The 25,970-nt window shown below is 47.3% G+C and overlaps 1 protein-coding gene across 1 annotated transcript in view; it reads left to right on the forward strand.

Moving 5' to 3' along the window:
• LOC147101028 (rho GTPase-activating protein 23-like) overlaps positions 1-25,970 on the forward strand; it is a 248,723-nt gene that overhangs the window by 98,958 nt on the left and 123,795 nt on the right. Inside the window, exon 3 of the mRNA XM_085966192.1 lies at positions 21,707-21,731. Within this exon, the coding sequence (XP_085822318.1) occupies positions 21,707-21,731 (25 nt within the window). The remainder of the gene's footprint in view (positions 1-21,706; positions 21,732-25,970) is intronic.

A 25,970-nucleotide genomic window follows, 5' to 3' on the forward strand; every position in this document is an offset into this window, starting at 1 on the left:
AGAAATAGTAGATGCATTGCTGGTCATCTTCCAGAACTCGATAGACTCTGGAACAGTACCCATGGATTGGAGGGTAGCTAATGTTACCCCACTATTCAAAAAAGGTGGTCGAGAAAAAGCGGGGAATTATAGACCGGTGAGCCTGACATCGGTAGTGGGGAAAATGCTAGAATCTATTATAAAAGATGTAATAGCAGAGCACTTGGTAAGCAGTGACAGGATCGGACAAAGTCAACATGGATTTACAAAAGGTAAATCATGCTTGACTAATCTACTGGAATTTTTTGAGGATGTAACTGGTAAAATAGATAAGGGAGAACCAGTGGATGTGGTGTATTTGGACTTTCAGAAGGCTTTCGATAAGGTCCCACATAAGAGATTAGCGTGCAAAATTAAGGCACATGGGATTGGGGGCAAGGTATTGATTTGGATAGAGAACTGGCTGGCGGACAGAAAGCAAAGAGTTGGAATAAACGGGTCATTTTCCGAGTGGCAGGCAGTGACTAGTGGGGTACCGCAAGGATCGGTCCTAGGACCCCAGCTGTTCACAATATATATTAATGATCTGGACGAGGGAATTGGATGTAATATCTCCAAATTTGCAGACGACACAAAGCTGGGTGGGAGGGTAAGCTGTGAGGAGGATGTCGTGAAACTCCAGTATGATTTGGACAGGTTGGGTGATTGGGCAGAAACATGGCAAATGCACTATAATGTGGATAAATGTGAGGTTATCCACTTTGGTGGCAAAAACAGGAAGGCAGATTATTATTTGAATGGCAATAGATTGGGAGAAGGGGAAGTGCAGAGAGACCTGGGTGTTCTTGTGCACCAGTCGCTGAAGGTAAGCATGCAGGTGCAGCAGGCGGTTAAGAAGGCAAATGGTATGTTGGCCTTCGTAGCAAGAGGGTTCGAGTACAGGAACAAGGATGTCTTGCTACAGTTGTACAGGGCCTTGGTGAGACCGCACCTTGAGTATTGTGTGCAGTTTTGGTCGCCTTACCTGAGGAAGGACGTTCTTGCCATGGAAGGAGTGCAGCGAAGATTCACCAGGCTGATACCTGGGATGGCAGGAATGACATATGAGGAGAGATTGTGTCGATTGGGCTTATACTCACTGGAGTTTCGAAGATTGAGAGGGGATCTTATCGAAACCTATAAAATTCTGTCGGGTCTGGACAGACTAGATGCAGGAAGGATGTTTCTGATGGCCGGGGAGTCCAGAACCAGGGGTCATAGTCTAAGGATAAGAAGTAAGCCATTTAGGACTGAAATGAGGAGGAATTTCATCACCCAGAGAGTGGTGAACCTGTGGAATTCTCTGCCACAGAGGGCGGTGGAGGCCAGTTCATTAAATATATTCAAAAAAGAGTTGGATATTGATATACCTATCAATTCCTCCAATAAAAGGCGAAGAGTTACGAAGGTGACTAAAGGTTTTTATTGACTAAATAACAGAGCCCACTCTCGTGGGTGATCCGATCCAAGCAGGAGGAATACCAGCCAGTCGCTCACCTTTATACCTGGCCTGGTGGGTGGAGCCAAGGCGGAGTCGGCAGTGGTCATCCCAGGTATAGCAGTGTGGCAAGAGGCGACCTCGTACCGTGATACAATAGTGGTCAGTGATACAGTTATAACGAACAGTGGTGAACAGTGCTAACTACTAACAGTGATACAATAGTGAACGTGGTTTACCACATTCACCCCTTGTTTAGAATTAAGTCCGGCGGGGTGAAGTGTACTACCAATTCTGGTAGGTCAGTCTGTCCGGAGGCTTCGTAAGCCTCTCCGATCGCCGCAGCGGTGGTGTTGCCTTATCCGGTGCTGGTGCCTTATCCGGTGTTGATGCTGGTGTTTGCGTGGTCGGCGAGGGCTCGTGGGGTTCCGGCATGCCGTCTACCTGGACTGAGGTTGGGGGGGGTGGTGGCGGTGTTTCCGGATCGGCTGAGGGTGCGAGGTCTCGTAGGGAGACAGTGTCCTCCCGCCCGTCTGGGTACGCCACGTAGGCGTACTGGGGGTTGGCGTGCAGGAGGTTCACCCTCTCGACCAGGGGGTCCGTTTTATGGGTCCTCACGTGTTTCCGCAGCCAGACCGGCCCCGGGGCGGTCAGCCAGGTTGGTAGAGTGGTTCCCGTAGTCGACTTCCTGGGGAAAACGAACATTCGTTCATGGGGGGTGGTGTTAGTGGCCGTGCAAAGTAATGACCGGATGGAGTGCAGCGCTGTCGGGAGGACTTCTTGCCAGCGGGAGGTTGGGAGGCCCTTAGACTTTAAGGCTAAGAGGACGGCCTTCCATACCGTCGCGTTCTCTCTTTCCACCTGACCGTTACCTCTGGGGTTGTAGCTGGTGGTCCTGCTTGCTGCAATACCTCTCTCTAGGAGGAATTGCCGGAGTTCCTCGCTCATGAAGGAGGAGCCCCGGTCGCTGTGTATATAGTTCGGGAACCCGAACAAGGCGAAGAGGGCATTCAGGCACTTAATGACCGTGCTACTGGTCATGTCGGGGCAGGGGAAGGCAAAGGGGAAACGGGAGTACTCATCAACGATGTTGAGGAAGTACACATTACGGTCAGAGGACGGGAGGGGCCCCTTAAAGTCGATGCTCAGGCGCTCGAAGGGGCGGGTGGCCTTGATCAGGCTTGCTCGGTCCGGCCTATAGAAGTGCGGTTTGCACTCCGCACAGGTCTGGCAGTTCCTGGTCATGGTCCTGACCTCCTCGATGGAGTAGGTCAGGTTGCGGGCCTTAATGAAATGGTAGAGTCTGGTGACTCCGGGGTGGCAGAGCTGGTCGTGGAGGGTCTGAAGCCTATCGATATGCGCGCTGGCGCATGTCATTCGTGAAAGGGCATCAGGGGATTCGTTCAGCTTGCCTGGCCGGTACAAGATCTCATAATCGTAGGTGGAGAGCTCGATTCTCCATCTCAAAATCTTGTCATTCTTGATTTTGCCCTTCAGCTTGTTATTAAACATGAAAGCCACCGAACGCTGGTCGGTGAGGAGGGTAAATCGTTTGCCTGCCAGGTAGTGCCTCCAGCGCCGTACTGCCTCCACGATCGCCTGGGCCTCTTTCTCGACCGACGAATGTCGGATCTCGGGGCCCTGTAGGGTCCTTGAGAAGAAGGCCACTGGCCTCCCCTCCTGGTTTAGGGTGGCGGCTAAGGCGAAGTCGGATGCGTCGCTCTCCACCTGAAAGGGGATGGACTCGTCCACTGCGTGCATCGTGGCCTTGGCTATGTCTCCCTTAATGAGGGAGAAGGCCGCGCACGCCTCCTCCGTGAGGGGGAAGGAAGTGGCTTTCAGGAGGGGTCTGGCTTTGTCCGCGTAATTGGGTACCCATTGGGCATAGTAGGCGAAAAGCCCCAGGGTTCTCCTAAGTGCTTTAGGGCAGTGGGGGAGGGGTAGCTCCATGAGGGGGCGCATTCTTTCTGGGTCGGGGCCGATGATTCCGTTCTCCACTACGCAGCCGAGGATGGCAAGGCGCGTGGTGTTAAACACGCATTTCTCCTTATTGTAGGTGAGGTTCAGCCGTTGGGCCGTACGGAGGAATTTCTCCAGATTCGCGTCATGTTCCTGCCGGTCGCGGCCGCAGATAGTGACGTTATCTAGGTAGGGGAATGTAGCCTGCAGTTCGTTCTGGTCAACCATCTGGTCCATCTCCCTTTGGAAGACCGAGACCCCATTAGTGACACCGAAGGGGACCCTAAGGAAGTGGTATAGGCGCCCATTCGCCTCGAAGGCGGTATACTGGCGGTCCTCAGGGTGGATAGGGAGTTGGTGGTAGGCCGACTTCAGGTCGATGGTCGAGAATACTTTATACTGTGCAATCTGATTGACCATGTCAGATATGCGGGGGAGGGGGTATGCGTCCAGCTGGGTATATCTGTTTATGGTCTGGCTGTAGTCGATGACCAGGCGGTTTTTATCGCCGGTCTTTACGACTACGACCTGGGCACGCCAGGGGCTGCTGCTCCCCTCGATAATGCCCTCTTTCAGGAGGCGCCGCACCTCAGAGCTAATGAAGGCTCTGTCCCCGGCGCTATACCGCCTGCTTTTGGTAGCGACGGGTTTGCAGTCAGGGGTAAGGTTAGCAAACAGAGAGGGTGGCGGGACCTTGAGGGTGGAGAGGCTGCAGGTGTTACGCGGTGGGCGGTTTAACGTTTGCTGGTTGTTGACTGTGAGTGGGGGGAGGGGTCCACCGTATGCTAGGGTTACGCTTTGGAGGTGGGATTGGAAGTCCAGCCCTAGTAGGACGGCAGCGCAGAGATGGGGGAGGACGAGGAGTTTAAAGTTTTTATACTCCGTGCCCTTAACCGACAGGGTCACGACACAGTAGCCGCTGATGTCCGTGGCGTGGGACCTCGATGCCATCGAGATTCGGCTGCGCGTTGGTAGGACAGAGAGGGAGTAGTGGCTCACCGTGTCTGGGTGGATGAAGCTCTCCGTGCTTCCGCTGTCGAACAGGCAGGTCGTGGCGTGGCCGTTCACTTTGATGTCCATCATTGACTTGGACAGATGGTGCGGGCGGGCTTGGTCCAGGGTGACGGAAGCTAGTGTGTAGCCGAGCGAGTCGTTGTCATCTGCGGGCGAGGCGGTCGGGCGTGGTGAGTAAAATGGCGTCTCCCACGAGGTAGGGCCCCATGAGGCACTATTGGGGTCGGTTGCCTTAATCAAAGATGGCCGCCCCCATGACTCATGTGTGGGGATGCTGGCCTCAGTTGCCCTAAACAAAGATGGCCGCCCCCATGACTCATGTGTGGGGATGCTGGCCTCAGTTGCCCTAAACGAAGATGGCCGCCCCCATAGTTCGCATGCGGCACTGCTGGCCTCTGAGGATCCGCTCCTGCAGGCCTTGGAGAAGTGGCCTTTCTTCAGGCAGGTTTTACATATGGAGTTCTTGGCTGGGCAGCGCGACCTCGGGTGCTTCTCCTGGCCACAAAAAAAACAGCCGGCGGCCCACCTCCAAAGACCACTATTGTATCACGGTACGAGGTCGCCTCTTGCCACACTGCTATACCTGGGATGACCACTGCCGACTCCGCCTTGGCTCCACCCACCAGGCCAGGTATAAAGGTGAGCGACTGGCTGGTATTCCTCCTGCTTGGATCGGATCACCCACGAGAGTGGGCTCTGTTATTTAGTCAATAAAAACCTTTAGTCACCTTCGTAACTCTTCGCCTTTTATTGGAGGAATTGATAGGTATATCAATTTTATTGACTAAATAACAGAGCCCACTCTCGTGGGTGATCCGATCCAAGCAGGAGGAATACCAGCCAGTCGCTCACCTTTATACCTGGCCTGGTGGGTGGAGCCAAGGCGGAGTCGGCAGTGGTCATCCCAGGTATAGCAGTGTGGCAAGAGGCGACCTCGTACCGTGATACAATAGTGGTCAGTGATACAGTTATAACGAACAGTGGTGAACAGTGCTAACTACTAACAGTGATACAATAGTGAACGTGGTTTACCACAGATATATTTCTTAAGGCTAAAGGGATCAAGGGATATGGGGAGAAGGCAGGGACAGGGTACTGAATTTGGATGATCAGCCATGATCTCATTGAATGGCGGAGCAGGCTCGAAGGGCCGAATGGCCTACTCCTGCTCCTATCTTCTATGTTTCTATGAAACCGTGTTACAAATCATTGCTGTTAGCAGAACTTTACACTTGGGTTTAGTATGGTAGTAAATGTTTGTGTTTGGTCAGCCAAATGAGACCTGTTGTGATTGATTCTGAAAACATGTGTAAATCACATCAGTTGCTGCCTTTTGTTATGGAGCTAGCACCACTGAAGTTTATTAGACAATAGAAGTAGCCCTGTGTACGCATAGGCCTGTATGTGCCACTTCATTATACTCCTGTACATCTGCTGTGACGCTCATTCATTGGAAACCTGTGGACCAGTTGTGTACAGTCGCTTCACTCGACCTTGCTCAATATGAAGCTGTTTTCTGGTGTGACTGTAATAGTCCAAATCTAGGGGTGGTCAGACTCATGAATAGGGCAGGAATTTCATTCTGGGATGTTCTATTGTATTGGCTCAGGATGCTATGGTACAGCTAATATCATTGCTACCCCAAAGCCAAGCCAGCTATTTCTGCATCTTTCGGGGAAGAGCGGCTGAATGAGTGAGTGCATTTGGGTGGTATTGCAATAGCATTTTCACACCACATTTTCACAACAAATTTGCATGCTATGAGTAAATTTCCTGGTATAATCCGTTTGTAGGGAAAAAAGCAAGGTCACAAATCTAATTGTTTAATCTTTTGTCAACATTGTTCCTGAGGATTGAAGTGGTGATGCGAAGTGCAGCAGTGTGGAACATGACCAGCCAACTGTGGACTAAATGGATCTGTTTACACAGTGCTGCTCTTAAGTGCCAGCACTGGTACTTAAAGTATAAGCATGCAACACAGTCCGGTGGTGCTGAATGTCATATACATAGGATTACATACATAAAATATACAGCACAGAAACAAGCCATTTGGCCCAACCAGCCCAGGCTGGCGTTTATGCTCCACTCGAGCCTCCTCCCGTCTTTCCTCATCTAACTATCAGCATAACCTTCTATTCCCTCTCCCTCATACGCTTATCTAACTACCCCTTAAATGCATTTATACTACTCGCTTCAACCACTCCCTGTAGTAGTGAGTTCCACATTCTCACCACTCTCTGGGTAAAGAAGTTTCTTCTGAATTCTCTATTTGATTTCTTGGTGACCATCTTCTATTGATGGCCTCTAGTTATGCTCTTCCCCACATTCTCTCTGTATTTACTCTATCAAAACCTTTCATAATTTTAAAGACCTCTATTAGGTCACCCCTCAGCCTTCTCTTTTCAAGAGAAAAGAGACCCAGCCTGTTCATTCCGGCATTTCTGGCATCATCCTTGTAAATCTTCTCTGCACCCTCTCCAGTGCCTCTATACCCTTTTATATATTGGGCCAGAAATTCCAGGCCAGAAGCGTGAGTGCGCTCGGGGTACTCACGCTTCTGGCCGTTGGAAATGCCGGCGTTCAGCAGGAACAGCGCATGCGGGGAACGCCGGCATTTCCAGACCTCGAGCGCGTGCGACTGCACAGGCAGCGCTTGCGCAGTGAACTTCGTGGATTTCATTCATGAAATCCGTGAGGGTAAGTCCTCAGAACTTACACTGAAAAAAAGCAAGTGTAAAGTGGTTCATTGGCTGCGGAGGAAGATATATTTTATCGTGGAGCTTTTGAAATGCAATATTTTTGTTTGGGAAAGGGAGGGAAGTTATTTTAAGTAAGTTTTAAAGTTAAATTTTTTTTTTTTTTTTAAAGGGTTTTCAGAACGGTAGGTAGAAGGAGCAATTGTGGCTGTGTGAATGGAATGTGAGAATGAGTTATGTATGTATGTCCACATATATTCCTTTACGTATATGTATGTATGTTTTATATTCCTTTACTATGAATGTATGTTTTTAATTATGATTTTCCAATAAGTTACTTTCTCTGAAAGTCATAATACATTCATACACATAAGTAAAGGAATATATACATAACACGCAAAGGAATATATACAGACATACATACTTTCAGAAGCTCCACGATAAGAAATATCTTCCTCCGCAGCCTCTGTAGCAACTGTACCCATGCTTTTTTCATGTGTAAGTTGTAATGACTGGACCTCACTGAAAGCATTAATGAAAGCGGCGAATTATACTGCGCACGCGCTGCATGTGCAGTCGCACGCGTTCTGCCTCTGAACCCCTTCGTTCAGAGGACAGGAAATGCCGGTTTTCCCCACATGCACTGTGCATGCTGAAAACCGGCATTTCATCCGGCCAGATGCGTAAGTACCCCGACCGTACTAGCGCATTTGGAAGGGAATTATTGGGCCAACATTTTACATGTCAATAAAATAAAAAATTTAACACTTGCACCACTTGCCCCCTCGCACCTGCGACTGAGGGTCCAAGGAGGTGCATTGCGCAAGAGGTCATCATCGGACGTATCCTCACACTGTTCCCTTTGGGGAACTGTATGAAGTGGTGGAAGGATTTATGGCCGTGATTAACGCTCATTCCGTGACCGTAACCATCTTTGAACCAGCCATTAGGGTGGTTAGTCCTATGGCGGGAGGGTTTTACGGGCTCCCACAACCCATCTGAGGGGGGGGGCGGTGCGGCCACCAACACCCACGGACGCAAGTATCCCGCTGGATGTCCACCCAGAATTTAAAGTTGGAGCTCCGACTCCACTTGCCGGGACTGTCTGGAGTGGGGTTCAAAACCCTACTCCTTCTGGCCCAGCGGCGGGGATGCTTACTGCTACGCAAAAGGCCCACTCCGCACAAAAGGTGACACCCATACGTTTCCTGCGCCTTTTCCCTCCCCGTGACTGGAGCCCTATGCTGCCATTTCACGTTGCTAATCGGATTGGGCCTTTGTCATAGCGGTAGGATCCCTGCCGCTGGGCCAGATCAGGGTAGGGTTTCGAACCCCGCTCCAGACAGTCCCGGCAAGTGGAGTCGGAGCTCCGGCTCTAAATTCTGGGTTGACATCCAGTGGGATATTTGTGGGTGTGGGTGGCCCCCCCTCCTTGTATAGCTTGTGGGAGCCCGTAAAACCCTCCCGCCATAGGACTAACCGCCCTAATGGCTGGTTCAAAGATGGTTACGGTCACGGAATGAGCGTTAATCACGGCCATAAATCCTTCCACCACTTCATACAGTTCCCCAAAGGGAACAGTGTGAAGACACGTATGACGACGACATTGCTAAATAAATAAATGGAATTTAAAAAATTCTTTTAGGGCTTTTAAAAGTCTTTAAATTGCTTTAATTCTCTTTAAAACTACTTCAGATTACTCAAAATAATGTAAACATTTTAAAAAGTTTATAAAAGTTACCAAAATCTTCAAAAAACTTCCAAAAACCTATTTAAACTGCTGCTTTGCATGTAAAAAAGCAAAGCAGCTTGACAGAAACATTGGGGGCGTGTCCAGTGAAACTGAGACCTCAAGGGGCGTGTCTCACTTACACTGCACGCTCCTGGCTCCGCGCTGGCTGCACTCCTGGGCGGCGTGACGTCATACGCTGCCCGGGATTCTTGCTTCAGTTTCTGGAAGTGCAGGCGTCCCTGGAGCTGATCGGCAGGAGCGCGGGGTAAGTACAAATATGGGGCTTGCACGCGCTGCAAGCCCCGTTCTGGAATTTCTGGCCCAATATGGCGACCAGAATTGTACGCAGTACTCCAAGTGTGGCCTAACCAAGGTTCGATACAAGTTTAGCATAACTTCATTACTTTTCAATTCTATCCCTCTAGAAATAAATCCTATTGCTTGCTTTGCTTTTTTTATGGCCTTGTTAACCTGTGTCGCTACTGTTAGTGATTTGTGTATTTTGTACTCCAAGATCCCTTTGCACCTCTACCCCGCCCAGACTCACGCTCTCCAAGTAATAAGTGACCTCCCTATTCTTCCTACCAAAATGTAATACCTCACATTTATCTGTGTTGAAATTCATTTGCCAATTATATGCCCATTCTGCGAGTTTATTAATGTCTTCCTGTAATTTGTTGCAGTCCTCCTCAGCATTAACTATCCCCCCCAATTTGGTGTCATCTGCAAATTTAGAAATTGTGTTTTTGATTCCAAAGTCTAAATCGTTAATATAAATTGTGAACAACAGTGGTCCAGCACTGATCCCTGTGGAACACCACTTCCCACCTTCTGCCACTGTGAATAGCTACTCTTTACCCCTACTCTCTGCTTTCTGTCTTGAAGCCAGCTAGCAATCCATCTTGCTACTTGTTCCCTGACTCCGCATTCTTTGACTTTATTTATTAGTCTATTATGTGGTATCTTATCAAAGGCCTTTTGAAAATCTAGATAAATTACATCTACTACATTACCCTTGTCTACTCTCTGTTACCTTTTCAAACAATTCAATGAGGTTGGTCAATCAAGGCTTTCCCTTTTGAAATCCATGCGGACTATTCATCATTATTATATTTTTGGTTTCTAGATGATCTATTTTCTCCTTTAGTAGGGATTCCATAATTTTCCTACCACTGATGTTAAGCTGACTGGTCTATAGTTCCCTGGACATGTTCTATCTCCCTTCTTAAATATAGGTATTACGTTAGCTATGCTCCAGTCCTCTGGCACTACACCTTAGAGTAATAGGCCCAGAAATTCGGTTGGTTGCGCCAGCGATTAGCGCCTAATGAACCCGAGTTTTGGGGCGTTACCCAATTTTCGGCGGGGCGCAGTGATCCCGGCGCTTCCTGCCATATTGAGTAGCCTTTTAGTGCTGGCGCTAACTCTTTGTGCCCGCTTGCGGGCGCAGCCAGATCATGACGTCATTTAATTGTGCACCGCCTTTTTGGTGCCCCGGACCAGAAATTCAGTGGCGCCCCCCTCCGTTCCGCCTAGCGCTATTAGTGACAGTTGGATGGAACGTTACCAGGTCCTTCTTGGACTCGGTGGGGGGGGGGGGCGCTCTTTAAAGGGGACAGCACTAGTATAAAAGCAGCAGCCATTTGGCCTGGCCATCCTGCTCGCTGCTGGAGAGAGTTGCAGACCTTCAGTTGCAGAGAGTTCTTCTCATTGAGCCAGAGGAGCCTTGGGACCTTCAGCCCTGTCCAGAACAGTTTGATCCTGAGAGATTACTGCGTCTTACTCGTCTGACAGAATAATGGGAGCTGCTTTGGAAGGGAACGTAATCCTGGCTGAACAACTGGCAAGGGCACAGACGGAGGGAGAGAGGGCCGGGATTGGCCAGAAGGAGGAGGGCCAATGGACGTCGCCAAATCCGACCATACGCTGCCAGGGTTTTTAGGCAGCAGGTCTCATACCTTACCATGTCGGAGGAGCAGTGTCTGCGAAGGCTCAGATTCGGTAAGGATGTTGTGACTGAGCTGTGCCACCTGCTTGCTGAGGATCTGCAGCCGCGGCTACGGTGCAGGACCTCTCTGTCGGTGGCCGTGAAAGTCACTATTGCCCTCAACTTTTACGCCAGCGGCTCGTTTCAGGCAGCAACTGGGGACATCTCAAATATCTCACAATTTGCGGTGCATTGCTGCATCCGGCAAGTGACAGCTGCCCTCTATAGAAGGAGGCGCAAATTAATCACCTTCCCTGTGACTCTGGAGAAGCAGGGGGAGCGCGCGCAGGGCTTCGCGGCTATTGCGGACTTCCCCATGGTGCAGGGGGGCCATTGATTGCACACGTGGCTTTGCGGGCGCCATTACAGAATCCTGAGGAGTTCCGCAACCGCAAGGGGTTCCACTCCCTTAATGTCCAGCTGGTCTGTGATCACCGGCAGATGATCATGGCGGTCAACGCACAATTCCCTGGTAGCAGCCATGACGCGTTCATCCTGCGGCAGACCTCAGTGGCTGACCTTTTTGAGGCCCCGGCTCACCCACGAGGCTGGCTTCTTGGCGACAAGGGCTATCCTCTCTGCCCATGGCTCATGACCCCGCTCTGTTTGCCCAGCACCCCGGCAGAAGAGCATTACAACAACAGCCATCAGGCTCCACTGCGGCCACCAATTCCTCCAGAGACTCATTGGTGAAGCGCTCTGCTCTCTGCCTCACCCTCTCCATCTGCCCCAAGTTTTTTGCACCAGAGAAGGGCCTGTGCTGATTTGCAGGCCTACAAGGCGCAGAGTGTGGATGCTGGAGCTGCCTGACCCACCCCTTTAAGAGCTGGCTGGCGCCTGGAAGTCTCGTGGTCATCGGTAATTGAGAGCACCTGCGCTGCGCCCGCCCGCCCCGATATTGGGTTGCGCCGGCATGTTAGCGCCTTGGGAGCCCCGTGTAATGCCTGAACTCGCGCCTCAATCACCTTTGGGGCGCTGCAACCCAATATCGCGTGAGGTGGCAATAAGTTGCGTCTGGCTATAAAATTTGCGCTGCCCCAAGCGGGGCTATACCCAATTTCTAGGCCATAGAGTTATACAGCACAGAAAGAGGCCCATCATGTCCGCGCTGGCCATCAAGCCCTGTCTATTCTAATCCCATTTTCCAGCACTTGGTCCGTAGCCTTGTATGCTATAGTGTTTCAAGTGCTCATCTAAATGCTTCTTGAATGTTGTGAGGGTTCCTGCCTCTACCACCCTTTCAGGCAGTGAGTTCCAGATTCCAACCACCCTCTGGGTGAAAAAGTTTTTCCTCAAATCCCCTCTAAACTTCCTGCCCCTTACCTTGAAACTATGCCTTCTGGTTATTGACCCCTCTACTAAGGGGAAAAGTTCCTTTCTATCTACCCTATCTATGCCCCTCATAATTTTGTACACCTCAATCAGGTCCTCCGCCCGCCCCCCCCCCCCCCCCAGCTTTCTCTGCTATAAGGAAAACAACCCCAGCCTGTCCAGTCTCTCTTAGATTAGCGTGCAAAATTAAGGCACATGGGATTGGGGGCAAGGTATTGACTTGGATAGAGAACTGGTTGGCGGACAGAAAGCAAAGAGTTGGAATAAACGGGTCGTTTTCCGAGTGGCAGGCAGTGACTAGTGGGGTACCGCAAGGATCGGTCCTAGGACCCTAGCTGTTCACAATATATATTAATGATCTGGACGAGGGAATTGGATGTAATATCTCCAAATTTGCAGACGACACAAAGCTGGGTGGGAGGGTAAGCTGTGAGGAGGATGTCGTGAAACTCCAGTACGATTTGGACAGGCTGGGTGATTGGGCAGAAACATGGCAAATGCACTGTAATGTGGATAAATGTGAGGTTATCCACTTTGGTGGCAAAAACAGGAAGGCAGATTATTATTTGAATGGCAATAGATTGGGAGAAGGGGAAGTGCAAAGAGACTTGGGTGTCCTTGTGCACCAGTCGCTGAAGGTAAGCATGCAGGTGCAGCAGGCGGTTAAGAAGGCAAATGGTATGTTGGCCTTCGTAGCAAGAGGGTTCGAGTACAGGAACAAGGATGTCTTGCTACAGTTGTACAGGGTCTTGTTGAGACCACACCTTGAGTATTGTGTGCAGTTTTGGTCACCTTACCTGAGGAAGGACGTTCTTGCCATGGAGGGAGTGCAGCGAAGATTCACCAGGCTGATACCTGGGATGGCAGGAATGATGTATGAGGAGAGATTGTGTCGATTGGGCTTATACTCACTGGAGTTTAGAAGATTGAGAGGGGATCTCATCGAAACCTATAAAATTCTGTCGGGTCTGGACAGACTAGATGCAGGAAGGATGTTTCTGATGGCCGGGGAGTCCAGAACCAGGGGTCATAGTCTAAGGATAAGGGGTAAGCCATTTAGGACTGAAATGAGGAGGAATTTCTTCACCCAGAGAGTGGTGAACCTGTGGAATTCTCTGCCACAGAGGGCGGTGGAGGCCAGTTCATTAAATATATTCAAGAAAGAGTTGGATATATTTCTTGAGGCTAAAGGGATCAAGGAATATGGGGAGAAGGCAGGGACAGGGTACTGAATTTGGACGATCAGCCATGATCTCATTGAATGGCGGAGCAGGCTCGAAGGGTCGAATGGCCTACTCCTGCTCCTATCTTCTATGTTTCATAGCTGAAGCACATAGCCCAGGTAACATCCTGGTGAATCTCCTCTGCACCCTCTCCAATGCAATCACATCCCTCCTATAGTGTGGCGACCAGAACGGCACACAGTATTCCAGCTGTGGCCTAACTAGCGTTTTGTACAGCTCCATCATAACCTCCCTGCTCGGCTAATGAAGGCAAGTATCCCATATGCCTTTTTAACCACCTTATCTACCTGTCCTGCTGCCTTCAGGGATCTATGTACATGCACACCAAGGTTCCCCTGTCCTTCCTAGGATCCTACCATTCATTGTGTATTCCCTTGCCTTGTTTGTCCTCCCAAAATGCATCACCTCACACTTTTCAGGGTTAAATTCCATTTGCCACTGTTCTGCCCATCTAACCATCCCGTCCATATCGTCCTGTAGCCTGAGGCTTCCCTCCTCACTATTTACCACTCCACCAATTTTCATGTCATCTGCGAACTTACTGATCATATCTCCTACATTCATATCTAAATCATTAATGTACACTACAAACAGCAAAGGACCCAGCACCGATCCCTGCGGTACACCACTGGACACAGGCTTCCAGTCACAAAAACAACCTTCAACCATCACCCTCTGCCTCCTGCCACTAAGCCAATTTTGGATCCAATGTGCCAAATTGCTCTGGATCCCATGGGCTCTTACCTTCTTGACCAGTCTCCCATGTGGGACTTTGTCAAAAGCCTTACTGAAGTCCATGTAGACTACATCAACTGCACTACCCTCATCCACGCACCTAGTCACCCCCTCTCAAAATTCAATCAAATTGGTCAGACATGATCACCCCCTGACAAAGCCATGCTGACTATCCCTGATTCATCCCTGCCTCTCCAAGTGGAGACTAATTCTGTCTCTCAGAATTTTTTCCAATAATTTCCCTACCACTGATGTTAGGCTCACTGGCCTGTAATACCCTGGTTTATCCCTACTACTCTTCCTGAACAATGGTACTACATTAGCTGTCCTCCAGTCCTCTGGCATCTCCCCTGTGGCCAGAGAGGTTCTGAAAATTTGTGTCAGAGCCCCTGCAATCCTGTCCCTTGCCTCACACAGCAGCCTGGGATACATCCCGTCAGGGCCTGGGGATTTATCCACTTTTAAGCCCACTAAAACTGCTAGTACCTCCTCCCTCTCAATACTAATTTGTTCAAGTATATCACAATCCCCCTGCCTGATTTCTATGCCTACATCACCCTTCTCCATAGTGAACACAGATGCAAAATATTCATTTATAACCTCACCTACATCTTCCGGTTCTACACACACATTGCCACTTTGGTCCCTAATGGGCCCTACTCTTTCCCTGGTTATGCTCTTGCCCTTAATATACTTATAAAACACCTTGGGATTTTCCTTTATTTTGCCCACCAGTGTTTTTTCATGCCCCCTTTTCGCTCTCCTAATTTCTTTTTTAAGTACCCCCCTGCACTTTCTATACTCCTCTGGGGCTTCCACTGTTTTTAGTCCTTTGTATCTGCCAAAAGCCTCCCTTTTTTTCCTAATCCATTCTTGTATATCCCTTGACATCCAGGGTTCCCTGGGCTTGTTGGTCCCACCCTGGAGAACAGCTAATGTAGTACCACTATACAAGAAGGGTAGCAGGGATAAACCAGGGAATTACAGGCCAGTGAGCCTAACATCTGTGGTAGGGAAATTATTGGAAAAAATTCTGAGGGACAAAATTAATCTCCACTTGGAGAGGCAAGGATTAATCGGGGATAGTCAGCATGGCTTTGTCAAGGGTAAATCATGTCTGACAAATCTGATTGAATTTTTCGAGGGGGTGACTAGGGGGGTGGATGAGGGAAATGCTGTGGATGTGGTTTACATGGACTTCAGTAAAGCTTTTGACAAAGTCCCGCATAGGAGACTGGTCAAGAAGGTAAGAGCCCATGGGATCCAGGGTGCCTTGGCGCGTTGGATCCTAAACTGGCTGAGTGGCAGGAGGCAGAGGGTGATGGTCGAAGGATGCTTTTGTGACTGGAAGCCTGTGTCCAGTGGGGTACCTCAGGGATCGGTGCTGGGTCCCTTGTTGTTTGTGATCTACATAAATGATTTGGATGAGAATGTAAAAGGTATGATCAGTAAGTTCGCAGATGACACGAAAATTGGTGGGGTGGTAAATTGCGAGGAGGAAAGCCTCAGGCTACAGGACGATATAAACGGGTTGGTCAGATGGGCGGAAAAGTGGCAAATGGAATTTAACCCTGAAAAGTGCGAGGTGATGCATTTTGGACGGACAAATAAGGCAAGGGAATACACAATGAGTGGTAGGACCCTAGGAAGTACAGAGGGTCAGAGGGACCTTGGTGTACATGTACATAGATCTCTGAAGGCAGCGGAACAGGTAGATAAGGTGGTTAAAAAGGCATATGGGATACTTGCCTTCATTAGCCGAGGCATAGAATATAAGAGCAGGGAGGTTATGATGGAGCTGTACAAAACGCTGGTGAGGCCACAGCTGGAGTACTGTGTGCAGTTCTGGTCGCCTCACTATAGGAAGGATGTGATTGCTTTGGAGAGGGTGCAGAGAAGATTCACCAGGATGTTACCTGGGATGGAGCGCCTCAGCTATGAAGAAAGACTAAACAGGCTGGGGTTGTTTTCCTTGGAGCAAAGAAGGCTGAGGGGGGACCTGATTGAGGTGTACAAAATGATGAGGGGCATAGATAGGGTAGATAAAGAGGAACTTTTCCCCTTAGTAGGGGGGTCAATAACAAGGGGGCATAGATTCAGGGTAAGGGGCAGGAGATTTAGAGGGGATTTGAGGAGGAACTTTTTCACCCAGAGGGTGGTTGGAATCTGGAACTCACTGCCTGAAAGGGTGGTAGAGGCAGGAACCCTCACAACATTCAAGAAGCATTTGGATGAGCACTTGAAATGCCATTGCATACAAGGCTATGGACCAAATGCTGGAAAATGGGATTAGACAGGACAGGGGTGGATGGGCGGCGCAGACACGATGGGCCGAAGGGCCTCTTTCTGTGCTGTAAAACTCTATGACTCTATGACACCCTTGACCTTTACAGGAACATGTTGGCGTTGTACTCTCTCTCTTTCCTTTCTGAAAGACTCCATTGCTCTGATGTGGATTTTCCTACAAGTATCTGATCCCAGTCCATTTTGGCCAGATCCTGCCTTATCATATTAACATCGGCCTTCCCCCAATTTAGAACCTTTATTTCTGGTCCATCTTTGTCCTTTTCCATGACTACCTTAAATATCACTGAATTATGGTCACTGTCACCAAAATGCTCTCCTACTGACACTTCTACCACTTCTCCGGCTACATTCCCTAGAATTAGGTCCAGTACCGCCCCTTATCTTGTAGGACTTTCTACATGCTGGCTCAAAAAGCTCTTCTGGATGCGCTTTAAGCATTCTGCACCCTCTAAGCCTTTCACACTCTGACTATCCCAGTTAATATTGGGGAAGTTAAAATCCCCTACTATTATTACCCTATTATTTCTACACTTCTCTGAGATTTGCCTACATATCTGTTCCTCTGTCTCCCCCTGACTGTTTGGGGGCCTATAGTACACTCCCAGCAAAGTGCCTGCCCCCTTTTTGTTTTTAAGTTCTACCCATATGGCCTCATTAGAGGAACCTGCTAAGATATCATCCCTCCTTACATCAGTAATTGACTCCTTGATTAATATTGCGACACCCCCTCCTCTTTTACACCCCCCTCTGTCTCGCCTGAAGATTCTATCGGAATATTGAGCTGCCAGTCCTGCCCCTCCCTCAACCATGTCTTTGTAATAGCAACAATATCATGTGTTCATCAACACCTTCAATTCATCTGCCTTACTCGCAAGACTCCTTGCATTAAAATAAATGCCATCCAGTCTTGCCATACTCCCTAGTGCCGTTACATATTTGCTCTGCCTTCCACTTGTTTTTTCCTCTATATTTGGCTGTGCATCATCCCCTACTATAGCTCCACTCTGTATCCCATCTCCCTGCCATTAAATATGTGTAGTAATACCTCTGCTATCTCCTCCCTAGATTCTTTTAAAATGGGTGGATGTAATCTGTCTGGACCAGGGATTTTATCCTCTTTGATTTTGATTAGTTTATTTAATATATATCTTTTTTTAAATGCAGTTATCTCATTACTAATCTCATCATCCAATGTCATGTCCACCAGCTCTATCTTCCTGGTAAATACTGAAGCAAAGTAATTATTAAATGTTTCTGCCATATCTATCGCTACCTGTGGTATTATTCTGTCCATCCCTTAGTGGTCCTATTTCCATCCTGGCCTTTTTTAAAATTTATGTGCCTGTAAAATATTTTACTATTTTGTTTTATGTTCCTTGATAATTTAATTTCATACAGGAAACTCTTTTTTATCCGGCACAGACGGGGCCGGCGTGGTGCCAGTTTATCAAAAAGTCCGGATTACAGAGAGTTATAGTTAAAAGGTACGAGAGCTCCGTACACAGCAACAAATCCAGGCTTCCCTGTTGCTTAGCAACAGCTGCAAGAAGCCCGACCACAGACTAAGCGTCCCTGTTGCTTAGCAACAAGTGCAGGAACCTCCGATTACACAGCCAAGAATCAAGAAACGGCCACTAATATGAAGAAAAACTTAACTGAACCTACTCCTGAATTTTGCCGGTTAACCGAGATTTCCGGTTGTTTGGGTGCCGGTAAATCGAGAGTTTCCTGTAGTTCCTCTTTGCCTTCCTAATAGTTTTTTTTTTACTTCTCTCCTAATCTCTTCGTATTCTCCCTTATCATGCTCTCCCCTGCTGTCCATGTACTTAATGTATGCCTCTTCCTTTCCTTCAATTTTTCCCTTATGGCTTTATTCATCCAAGGTGTCTCATTAATGCTTAGCGTGTTCTTGTTTTTTAGCGGAATATATTTTTCCTGGACTCTGTTGAATACCATTGTTGTACTTGTGTAGTGCTCCATGGAGTAGTGTTGATGCCGGTTCAGAATTGCCTGCCTAGAAAGTTTGGGGTCAGCCAGACTTTCTGTGAGAAATCAGCGAGCAGGAACTAGCCATCCGACTTGGAGGGAGTTATCAGGGAGGTGAATCAATCTAATCACCAGTTAACCATGAAAATTACAAAGGTTTTAGAGCAAATCATAACCAGAGAAAGTCGAAGCTCCTTCTACCACACCCATGACCCAATCATAAGTGAACATGTACAAGTAAATCTTGCGCTTCCATCATTGAGCCACGCTCAAAGGGAGCGTGGGTTGGAGAATTCGAGCCACTGTTGCTGCCCTATCTCTGATCCATATTCCCTTTGAACCCAGCCAATGCTGGGAGCAGTGAATTTACCTCAGTCGGCCGTGTAGAACGTCAGCACTTCCTTACAAATCATTAGTGGTTAGATTCTGCAGCAAAAAAATGTACCTTCTTCATCACTGGTCCTTAGTGACAATCTAGAGCTACTCTCTCTCAATGGGACACACGCTGACATCTATTTGCAAGCAGATAAACAAATGAAAAAGAAAGTTAGATTTTCAATATGGTCTTTCTTTAAATGAAACTTCTTATCCAAATACCAACCCCCTGTGCTTTTCATGCACTGCTCTCGGATTCAGAATTCTCATTCACTTGCGTTTCTAAAATGATCTTTTATTGTAAAATACTGCTCAGCTTTTTGGTCATTAAAAAAACCTTCAGATTTTCCTTAATTTGATAGGGGGAGTGTGGTTCATGAGGCTCCTGAGTTTACAAAGTCTTAAAAGGCAATGTGCTTGCGCTTGGGTTTAATTCAGGGAAAATAAATTTTATTTAAGGAATAATAATAGTAGGCCTAGAAATTGGCCTGAGGCGCCCAAGCGGCGCAAAGTTCGCCTGGGCGCTGGAATTTGCGCCGCGATCGCCGCATTAGCGATCGCCGCAAATTCAGTTGAAGTGCCCCTAGAGGGAGACGGGGCGTGGCTCGAGGCGCTGAAAGTGAATTTCGCAGCGCTACGTGCTGCAGCGTCACACGCTGCGGCACGGCACGCTGCGGTACTGCAGGCCTTCCTCCCACTGTTAAAGGGGAGGGGCCTGCAACAGCACGAGCCCCGATCGCGAGTACCGGCAAAAGAGTCCGGCACCAAGGAGAAGTGCTGGGCTCTCGGGAAACAGCCGGCAATGCCGCGGGGGAGGGGAACCAGGAGGCCGGGGATGGAGGTGCTGGCAGGTGGCCGCCGAAAAAGCGGCCGCCCCGCACCTCCACCTTAACTTGCGCCTCTGCCGGCGCAGCAAGGTCCCGTGAACCGGGCGCGGGTAGCGAACAGCGCTACAGCGGTGTTCGCTACCAAATATCGCGATCAGGGCGCGAATGGGGCGCTGCGCACACCGGTGACATCATCGGTGGCGGCGCAGCGCAAAAGGCTAACGCCACCATTAGCGCCCCTGCTGAATATCACGGGAGGCGCAGCCAGTGGCGCTACAGCCACTGACTGCCTCTTTAGGCGCTAACAGGTGGCGCTACTCACCCAATTTTCCCCCCGTAGTGTCAAAGTACCAAAGGAAGAGGCTGAAGGGAATCAGGGACTGATGGTAAATTTACCATTAAACACATATAACAAGTCTTGCTGAAGCTGTACAGTGGTCTGAACAGGCTGCACCTTAAATAGTTTACTCAGTTTTGGTCACTGAGGTACAGGGACTGCATCCAAACTGGAAATGTTCAGAGAAAGGCCATGTCAAAAGGACAGAGTTATGTTAGAAAATCTTGGCCCCAATTTTAAAATCTAGGCATGTTTTGGGGCTGGTAGATAGTGAGGTGAATAAATGGGCCACTTTTAAATTCTGCCAAATGACAGTATGGCAAGACCTGGTGGCTCTCTGACAGGTAAGTAATCTGGACGATTTTAACTGCCCACCTGTCCGGTTAAGCCTCGAAAGCAAACAAATGAGAGGGGACACAGAGGCATATAAAATTTGAACTGGAAAATAAAAGATTAAACTAGAGCATTATTTCAAGTTTAACTACAAATGCAATTCAAAGTACATAAGTATAAACTGTTCTATTCATTTTATTGAGTTTACACAAATGACATTGTTAGATAAGAATCTTCCTAAAATACCTATTTTCATTTCAAATTAGAGGGCTTAAGGACTGACGGAAAGAGAGACAATAAAATCCCAACTGTGATTCACACCTGAAAACCCCCAGTAAAACTCTCCCATCCTGACCGATTCCCTTAGTATGGCCCCCATCTTTGCTCCCTCAAGTCCACGGATGCAGACTTGAGCGTATCTAGTGTGCATCTAGTTTAGCTATCCATCACCAGATTTGGCTGGACCACATCAAGTAACATTGGGCATCACTGTCCTCTGCCAAAACCGCTTACTACTTCAGGATAATCCTGGAGAGTAAAACTAACCACTGGCTTTTTTTTCCACTACCAACATTCTCCTTAAACCCTCCACTCTCACTTTCAATAACAGGTGTGAGGAGCTCATAGACTTCTTTGTCACTAAGCTGCCTCTGCTGCTTCCTCCCATTTCTCGAGCCCACCAAGCCAAGCTCGCCCCTGAGCCCCTCCTGCCCTAGTCCTGAATCTACCTTTTCCCCCCTACCTCCCTCTCCTCCTTTTAACACCCTCCTTAAAACCAAGCTCTGTCGCTCATCCTAATATCTCCTCCTTTGGTTTGGCATCCATTTTTGTCTGATTATGCCTCTTTGAAGTGCCTTGTTAAAGGCTTTCTATAAATGCAAGTTGTTGTTGACTTGTATGGAGCATTCAATGGAATGCAAAGTTTTACCTGCAGCTTTGTAGATTATTTTTTAACTGGGTTGTGGGGTTTTCCATTGGAACCGATTTAATTTTTTTTTAAATCCAACCAACTTGACAGGAGTCCCAAATATGTGAAATTGGGGATTTCTTATAAAATACCAGATATGTTGAGCTCCAATACAATACAGTTATGACTCAGTTTTTCACTGACTCAACAGATGATGAACTATCAACCAACTAGGAAAACTTAATAGAAATACATATGAGTGTTTCTCCTTCAGCATAAGGTTTGACTTTCAATCCGCGTTGGCTTGAATTTTCCATTTTATTGGGTGTGAAGCCTGTCGTGGATTCAGAAGGATTAATGAAAATTTACTTGGAACATCCACTCAAAGGCGGTGAGCAGAGTAAATTGCTCAGACTGTTAGAATCAAAAAGAGTGCAACAATTGTATTTAACTAAAATAGTATTTTGATTCTTTTACAGGATGAAGAAAATGGAAATGGAAGAGGTGAGTCCTGCTTGAATTATTTCTACAGAATATACTTACACAAAAAGTTATTAATAAATTAGCTGGTGCTGTGTGGGAGGCAATACTTACCAACTCTGGCTAGAGGAAGTAGGCTATGGACTGTTTTATTGATTTTTAAAACGTGTGAATTTTGGGATTGCCTTAGAGTTCTTGTCGCAGTGGAAGCCGATTAACATCATCTATTTGATGGCATTGTATTCCAAAAACAAAAAACTCAGACTGCACTGTTTGTTTATAATGGTTATTTCCACAAGGCTGCTGTAGGCGGGTGCCGAGACTTGGGATGACTAAACGTGGAATGAAAAAAAGTCTGGGTTTAACATTTAACTGTTTAGATACAATGGGGCAGATTTTCAACTTGCCACCTGGACATAAACCTGGCATTGTGGATCAGCCGCCAACCAGTCGGGCAATTTCTATAATGGGCAGCAAGTTGAAAATCTACCTTGAAATGATAACACATTCTACAAGTTTGGGAAACTTTTGAAAAGTTACTAGGAACAATATCAATTTCAATTTCAATTTCAATTTTATTGGTCACATAACTAAATACAAGAAGTGTAATCTAGTCAGTGAAATGCTTTTTCTTGACGAGCCGAGAGCACCAAGCAGCAAGAACACTGAGCTGCCTGGTACGCACGGAGCTCGCAAGGACGGCAGCCATCTTCATCGGTGCCAGCACAAAAAAACACATACCGACATATACACGCATACATACTTTAAATATAAATAAAGCAGACATAAAATAAATAAAAGACATAAAAAGACAGCACATAAAATGAACAAGCAATAATGTAAAAAAGTAATTTCTACAGTCATTACATTGATATTTCTACCCAGGCTTCTAGAATAATCTCTGGTTACAGGGTGGCCTCACTGGGAGAGCATCGTGAGGAACTCACAACTTATAATAAAATTAATTTAATGAATTAATTAATAAATTAATAAAATTAAATAAATAAAGTGCCCCCTCAGTCTTTCTCGATGTTTCCATCTTGGTCTCTCTCGATGTTTCCCCTCTCTCTCTTGATGTTTCCTCTGTCTTTCTCGATGTTTCCTCTCAGTTTTTCTTGATGTTTCCCCTCGGTTTCTTCCACACACCTGGCCTGCACATTACCCCTGGCTGTCCAACTTGGCGTCCTGGTAACCGTGTTCCGCTCCAGCTCTCGACCTTCAAACTGTCACTCCAGCTCTCGACCTTCAAACTGTCACTCCAGCTCTCGACCTTCAAACTGTCGCTCCAGCTCTCGATCTTCAAACTGTCCTCTCCAGCTCTCGACCTTCAAACTGTCACTCCAGCTCTCGACCTTCAAACTGTCACTCCAGCTCTCGACCTTCAAACTGTCGCTCCAGCTCTCGATCTTCAAACTGTCACTCCAGCTCTCGACCTTCAAACTGTCACTCCAGCTCTCGACCTTCAAACTGTCCTCTCCAGCTCTCGACCTTCAAACTGTCACTCCAGCTCTCGACCTTCAAACTGTCACTCCAGCTCTCGACCTTCAAACTGTCACTCCAGCTCTCGACCTTCAAACTGTCACTCCAGCTCTCGACCTTCAAACTGTCACTCCAGCTCTCGACCTTCAAACTGTCCTCTCCAGCTCTCGACCTTCAAACTGTCCTCTCCAGCTCTCGACCTTCAAACTGTCGCTCCAGCTCTCGACCTTCAAACTGTCCTCTCCAGCTCTTGACCTTAAGGTCAATTAAATCAAGAGATGATTAGATCTGTTTCTGGAGAAAGTAGGGGAGGAATATCTGTTCCTAAAACAATTGTATGTAAATTAGAAGTTGTGCAATTTCACGTTTAAAATTTAAAAAATATCATTAGTTTTTTGTCTTGGATTTATTTTGTTCTCCTTGTGGATAAAATTATCCACAGTTCAAAAGAAAGATTGTTTTGTAAACTGGTCAGCACCTTCTCATTGTACAGAAATTTTTCATGTTCAGAAGACCATTTTAGGGAATGTTCATTTCATATAATGAGCCATCTTTCAGTACTGAAAATGTTGTTCATTGTACTCAGATCATCACATAGTACATGCTGTCTGGTTTAAATGATAATGGACAGAATAATCTATGCAGTGAAAATTAAAAAATGCTGGAAATACACAGCAAGTCAGTCAGCATTTGAAAATAGTCTTTTCTCTCACGGATGTTCACTGACCTGTGTTTCTCCAATATTTTCTGTCTGTTTTCAGATTTCCAGCATTCTTAGTTGTTATTTCTGCCCCTTTCTTAATGACCCCATCTTAAACCCTCAAATTAGTACCATTTCACTAACCTTCCATTTCACTCCAAGCTCTTTATATGCATTACTGCCACCAACTACTGTATATGCTCGTCTCCTTCAAGTCCCTCCAAGGCATTTCAGAACTTATCTACAGCAGAACCATCTATATTCAAAGTCACCAATGACACTGCTGCATTTCGCTGTCTCTCATCAATCATTCTGCTACCTCTGACACTGTTGATCAGTCCATTCTCTTTCACTGTTTCTTGGTCATCTCCGTACCTCTCTGTTGTGCTTCCATTCCTACCAATCCCAACGTCACCAAATCTCTTGCACTAACTTTCCCATGTTCATGTGGTCACCTTTGTGCTGCAGGACGCCATCCTTGGTCCCTCTTATTCGTCATTTAGATGCTAACCCTCAGCAATATTACGAACAAGCACGGGATCAGCTTCTGCATGTATACCGTCAATGCTGAACTCTACCTCTGTGCCACCACTGTTGAGGCCAGACCTGTTGTCTGTCTTGACGTCAAGTCTTGGATAAGCTAACGTTTTCGTAAGGATAAGCAAAACTTAAACTTGCCAGCATCTACATGCTGCTGGCTCCCAATCTGTCAACCTCCTTGGTCACCTACTTGGCTGAACCCAGCACAATTTTATGCTCCGTTTGAACCTGAACTGAGGTTTAACCTGCACAACTGCTCAGTTTCCAAGACCTTGTTTACTTATGTCCCTAACACACCCTGAAATCCTTAACTTGCTTTCACCACTTTGAGGATTGATTTTTTTGCTGCTCTGCTTCCTGGCCTCTTCATTTTCACCCTTCATAAATTTCCAAAAATCCAGAACTTTGTGCCTCAAGTCCTCAGCCACATTAACCCCTCTGTCCTTACCATACTACACTGGTGCCCTGTACTCCTGCCAATTGATTTCAAGATCCTTGTCCTCACGTCGTTCCACTGCCTTCACTCTGCCATCTCTGAGAAATCTTCTCCAGCCAAATTTCCCGGCCGACACCTTCAGTTCCTTTGACTCTGGGTTACTGCTGAATTCTCATCCTTTTTATTTCACCTTTGGAACAAATGAACCCCTGTGCTCCTGAATTTTTCTCCAAAGCCATTTCACTTTATAGCTACTTTCTCCTTCAAAACCTCCTAAAACCTAACTCGGGTTTTCCTCCTCTTTTCTCCCCCTCCACGCACACATGTCCTTCGCCTCGTGCTCAGTGTCCACCTTGTCCCTTGTGAAATGATGTATGTGAGGATCATCTTGCAAAGACAAGCTGTTGATCATTTGTTGGAGTGATATTGAGGGCAAGCCCACTCCACATTACTGGTGTTAGTGGGATCAGCCTGCTAGGACCTGTGTTTTTTTTCAGCCCCTGCTGAATACTTGATAAAACAGGAAAGATTAGACGGTAGCAAAATACTGCAGATGTTGGAAATCCGAAAAAACAACAGAAAATGCTGGAAAAACTCAGCAGGTCGGTGACTGGTATCTGAACTTGTGTAAATAGTAAATAGCTCTAATGTAAACAGACCAGTCTCAGTGGTTAGGTGGATCAAATATGAATCTCTTGCCATGTCCACCCTTCTAAAATTGTTGAACACGACGATGAACAAACATATTGTCAAAACAATATCACATGATATGAGCAAAGGTTTTAAAACGCTGCAAGCTGGTAATAAAAGACAATTGCTCTGTAACACAGATTTGTAAGTGAAATGGAACAAGTGGTGAATATATATAATCCAGCACTGATCTCTAGGGAATTTTACTTAATGCACTTTCTCAACCCAACATCACTCCCCTAACTACTACCCACTACTTCCTCCCTCTCAGCCAAATCCTCATCCTAGACAACAGGCCCTGTGGCACAAAGTGTGCCCATCCACATACAAAATATACTTCCTGCCATTTTCCCCATTGGAACAAAGGACCACCTGTTAGGCTCTGGTCTTCAAAGTTTGGTGGAGGGGACCTGTGCAG

This window comes from Somniosus microcephalus, chromosome 24 (assembly GCF_052327205.1).
Source record: "Somniosus microcephalus isolate GS21.2 chromosome 24, FLI_Smic_1.0, whole genome shotgun sequence".
Taxonomy (NCBI): Eukaryota; Metazoa; Chordata; class Chondrichthyes; order Squaliformes; family Somniosidae; genus Somniosus; species Somniosus microcephalus.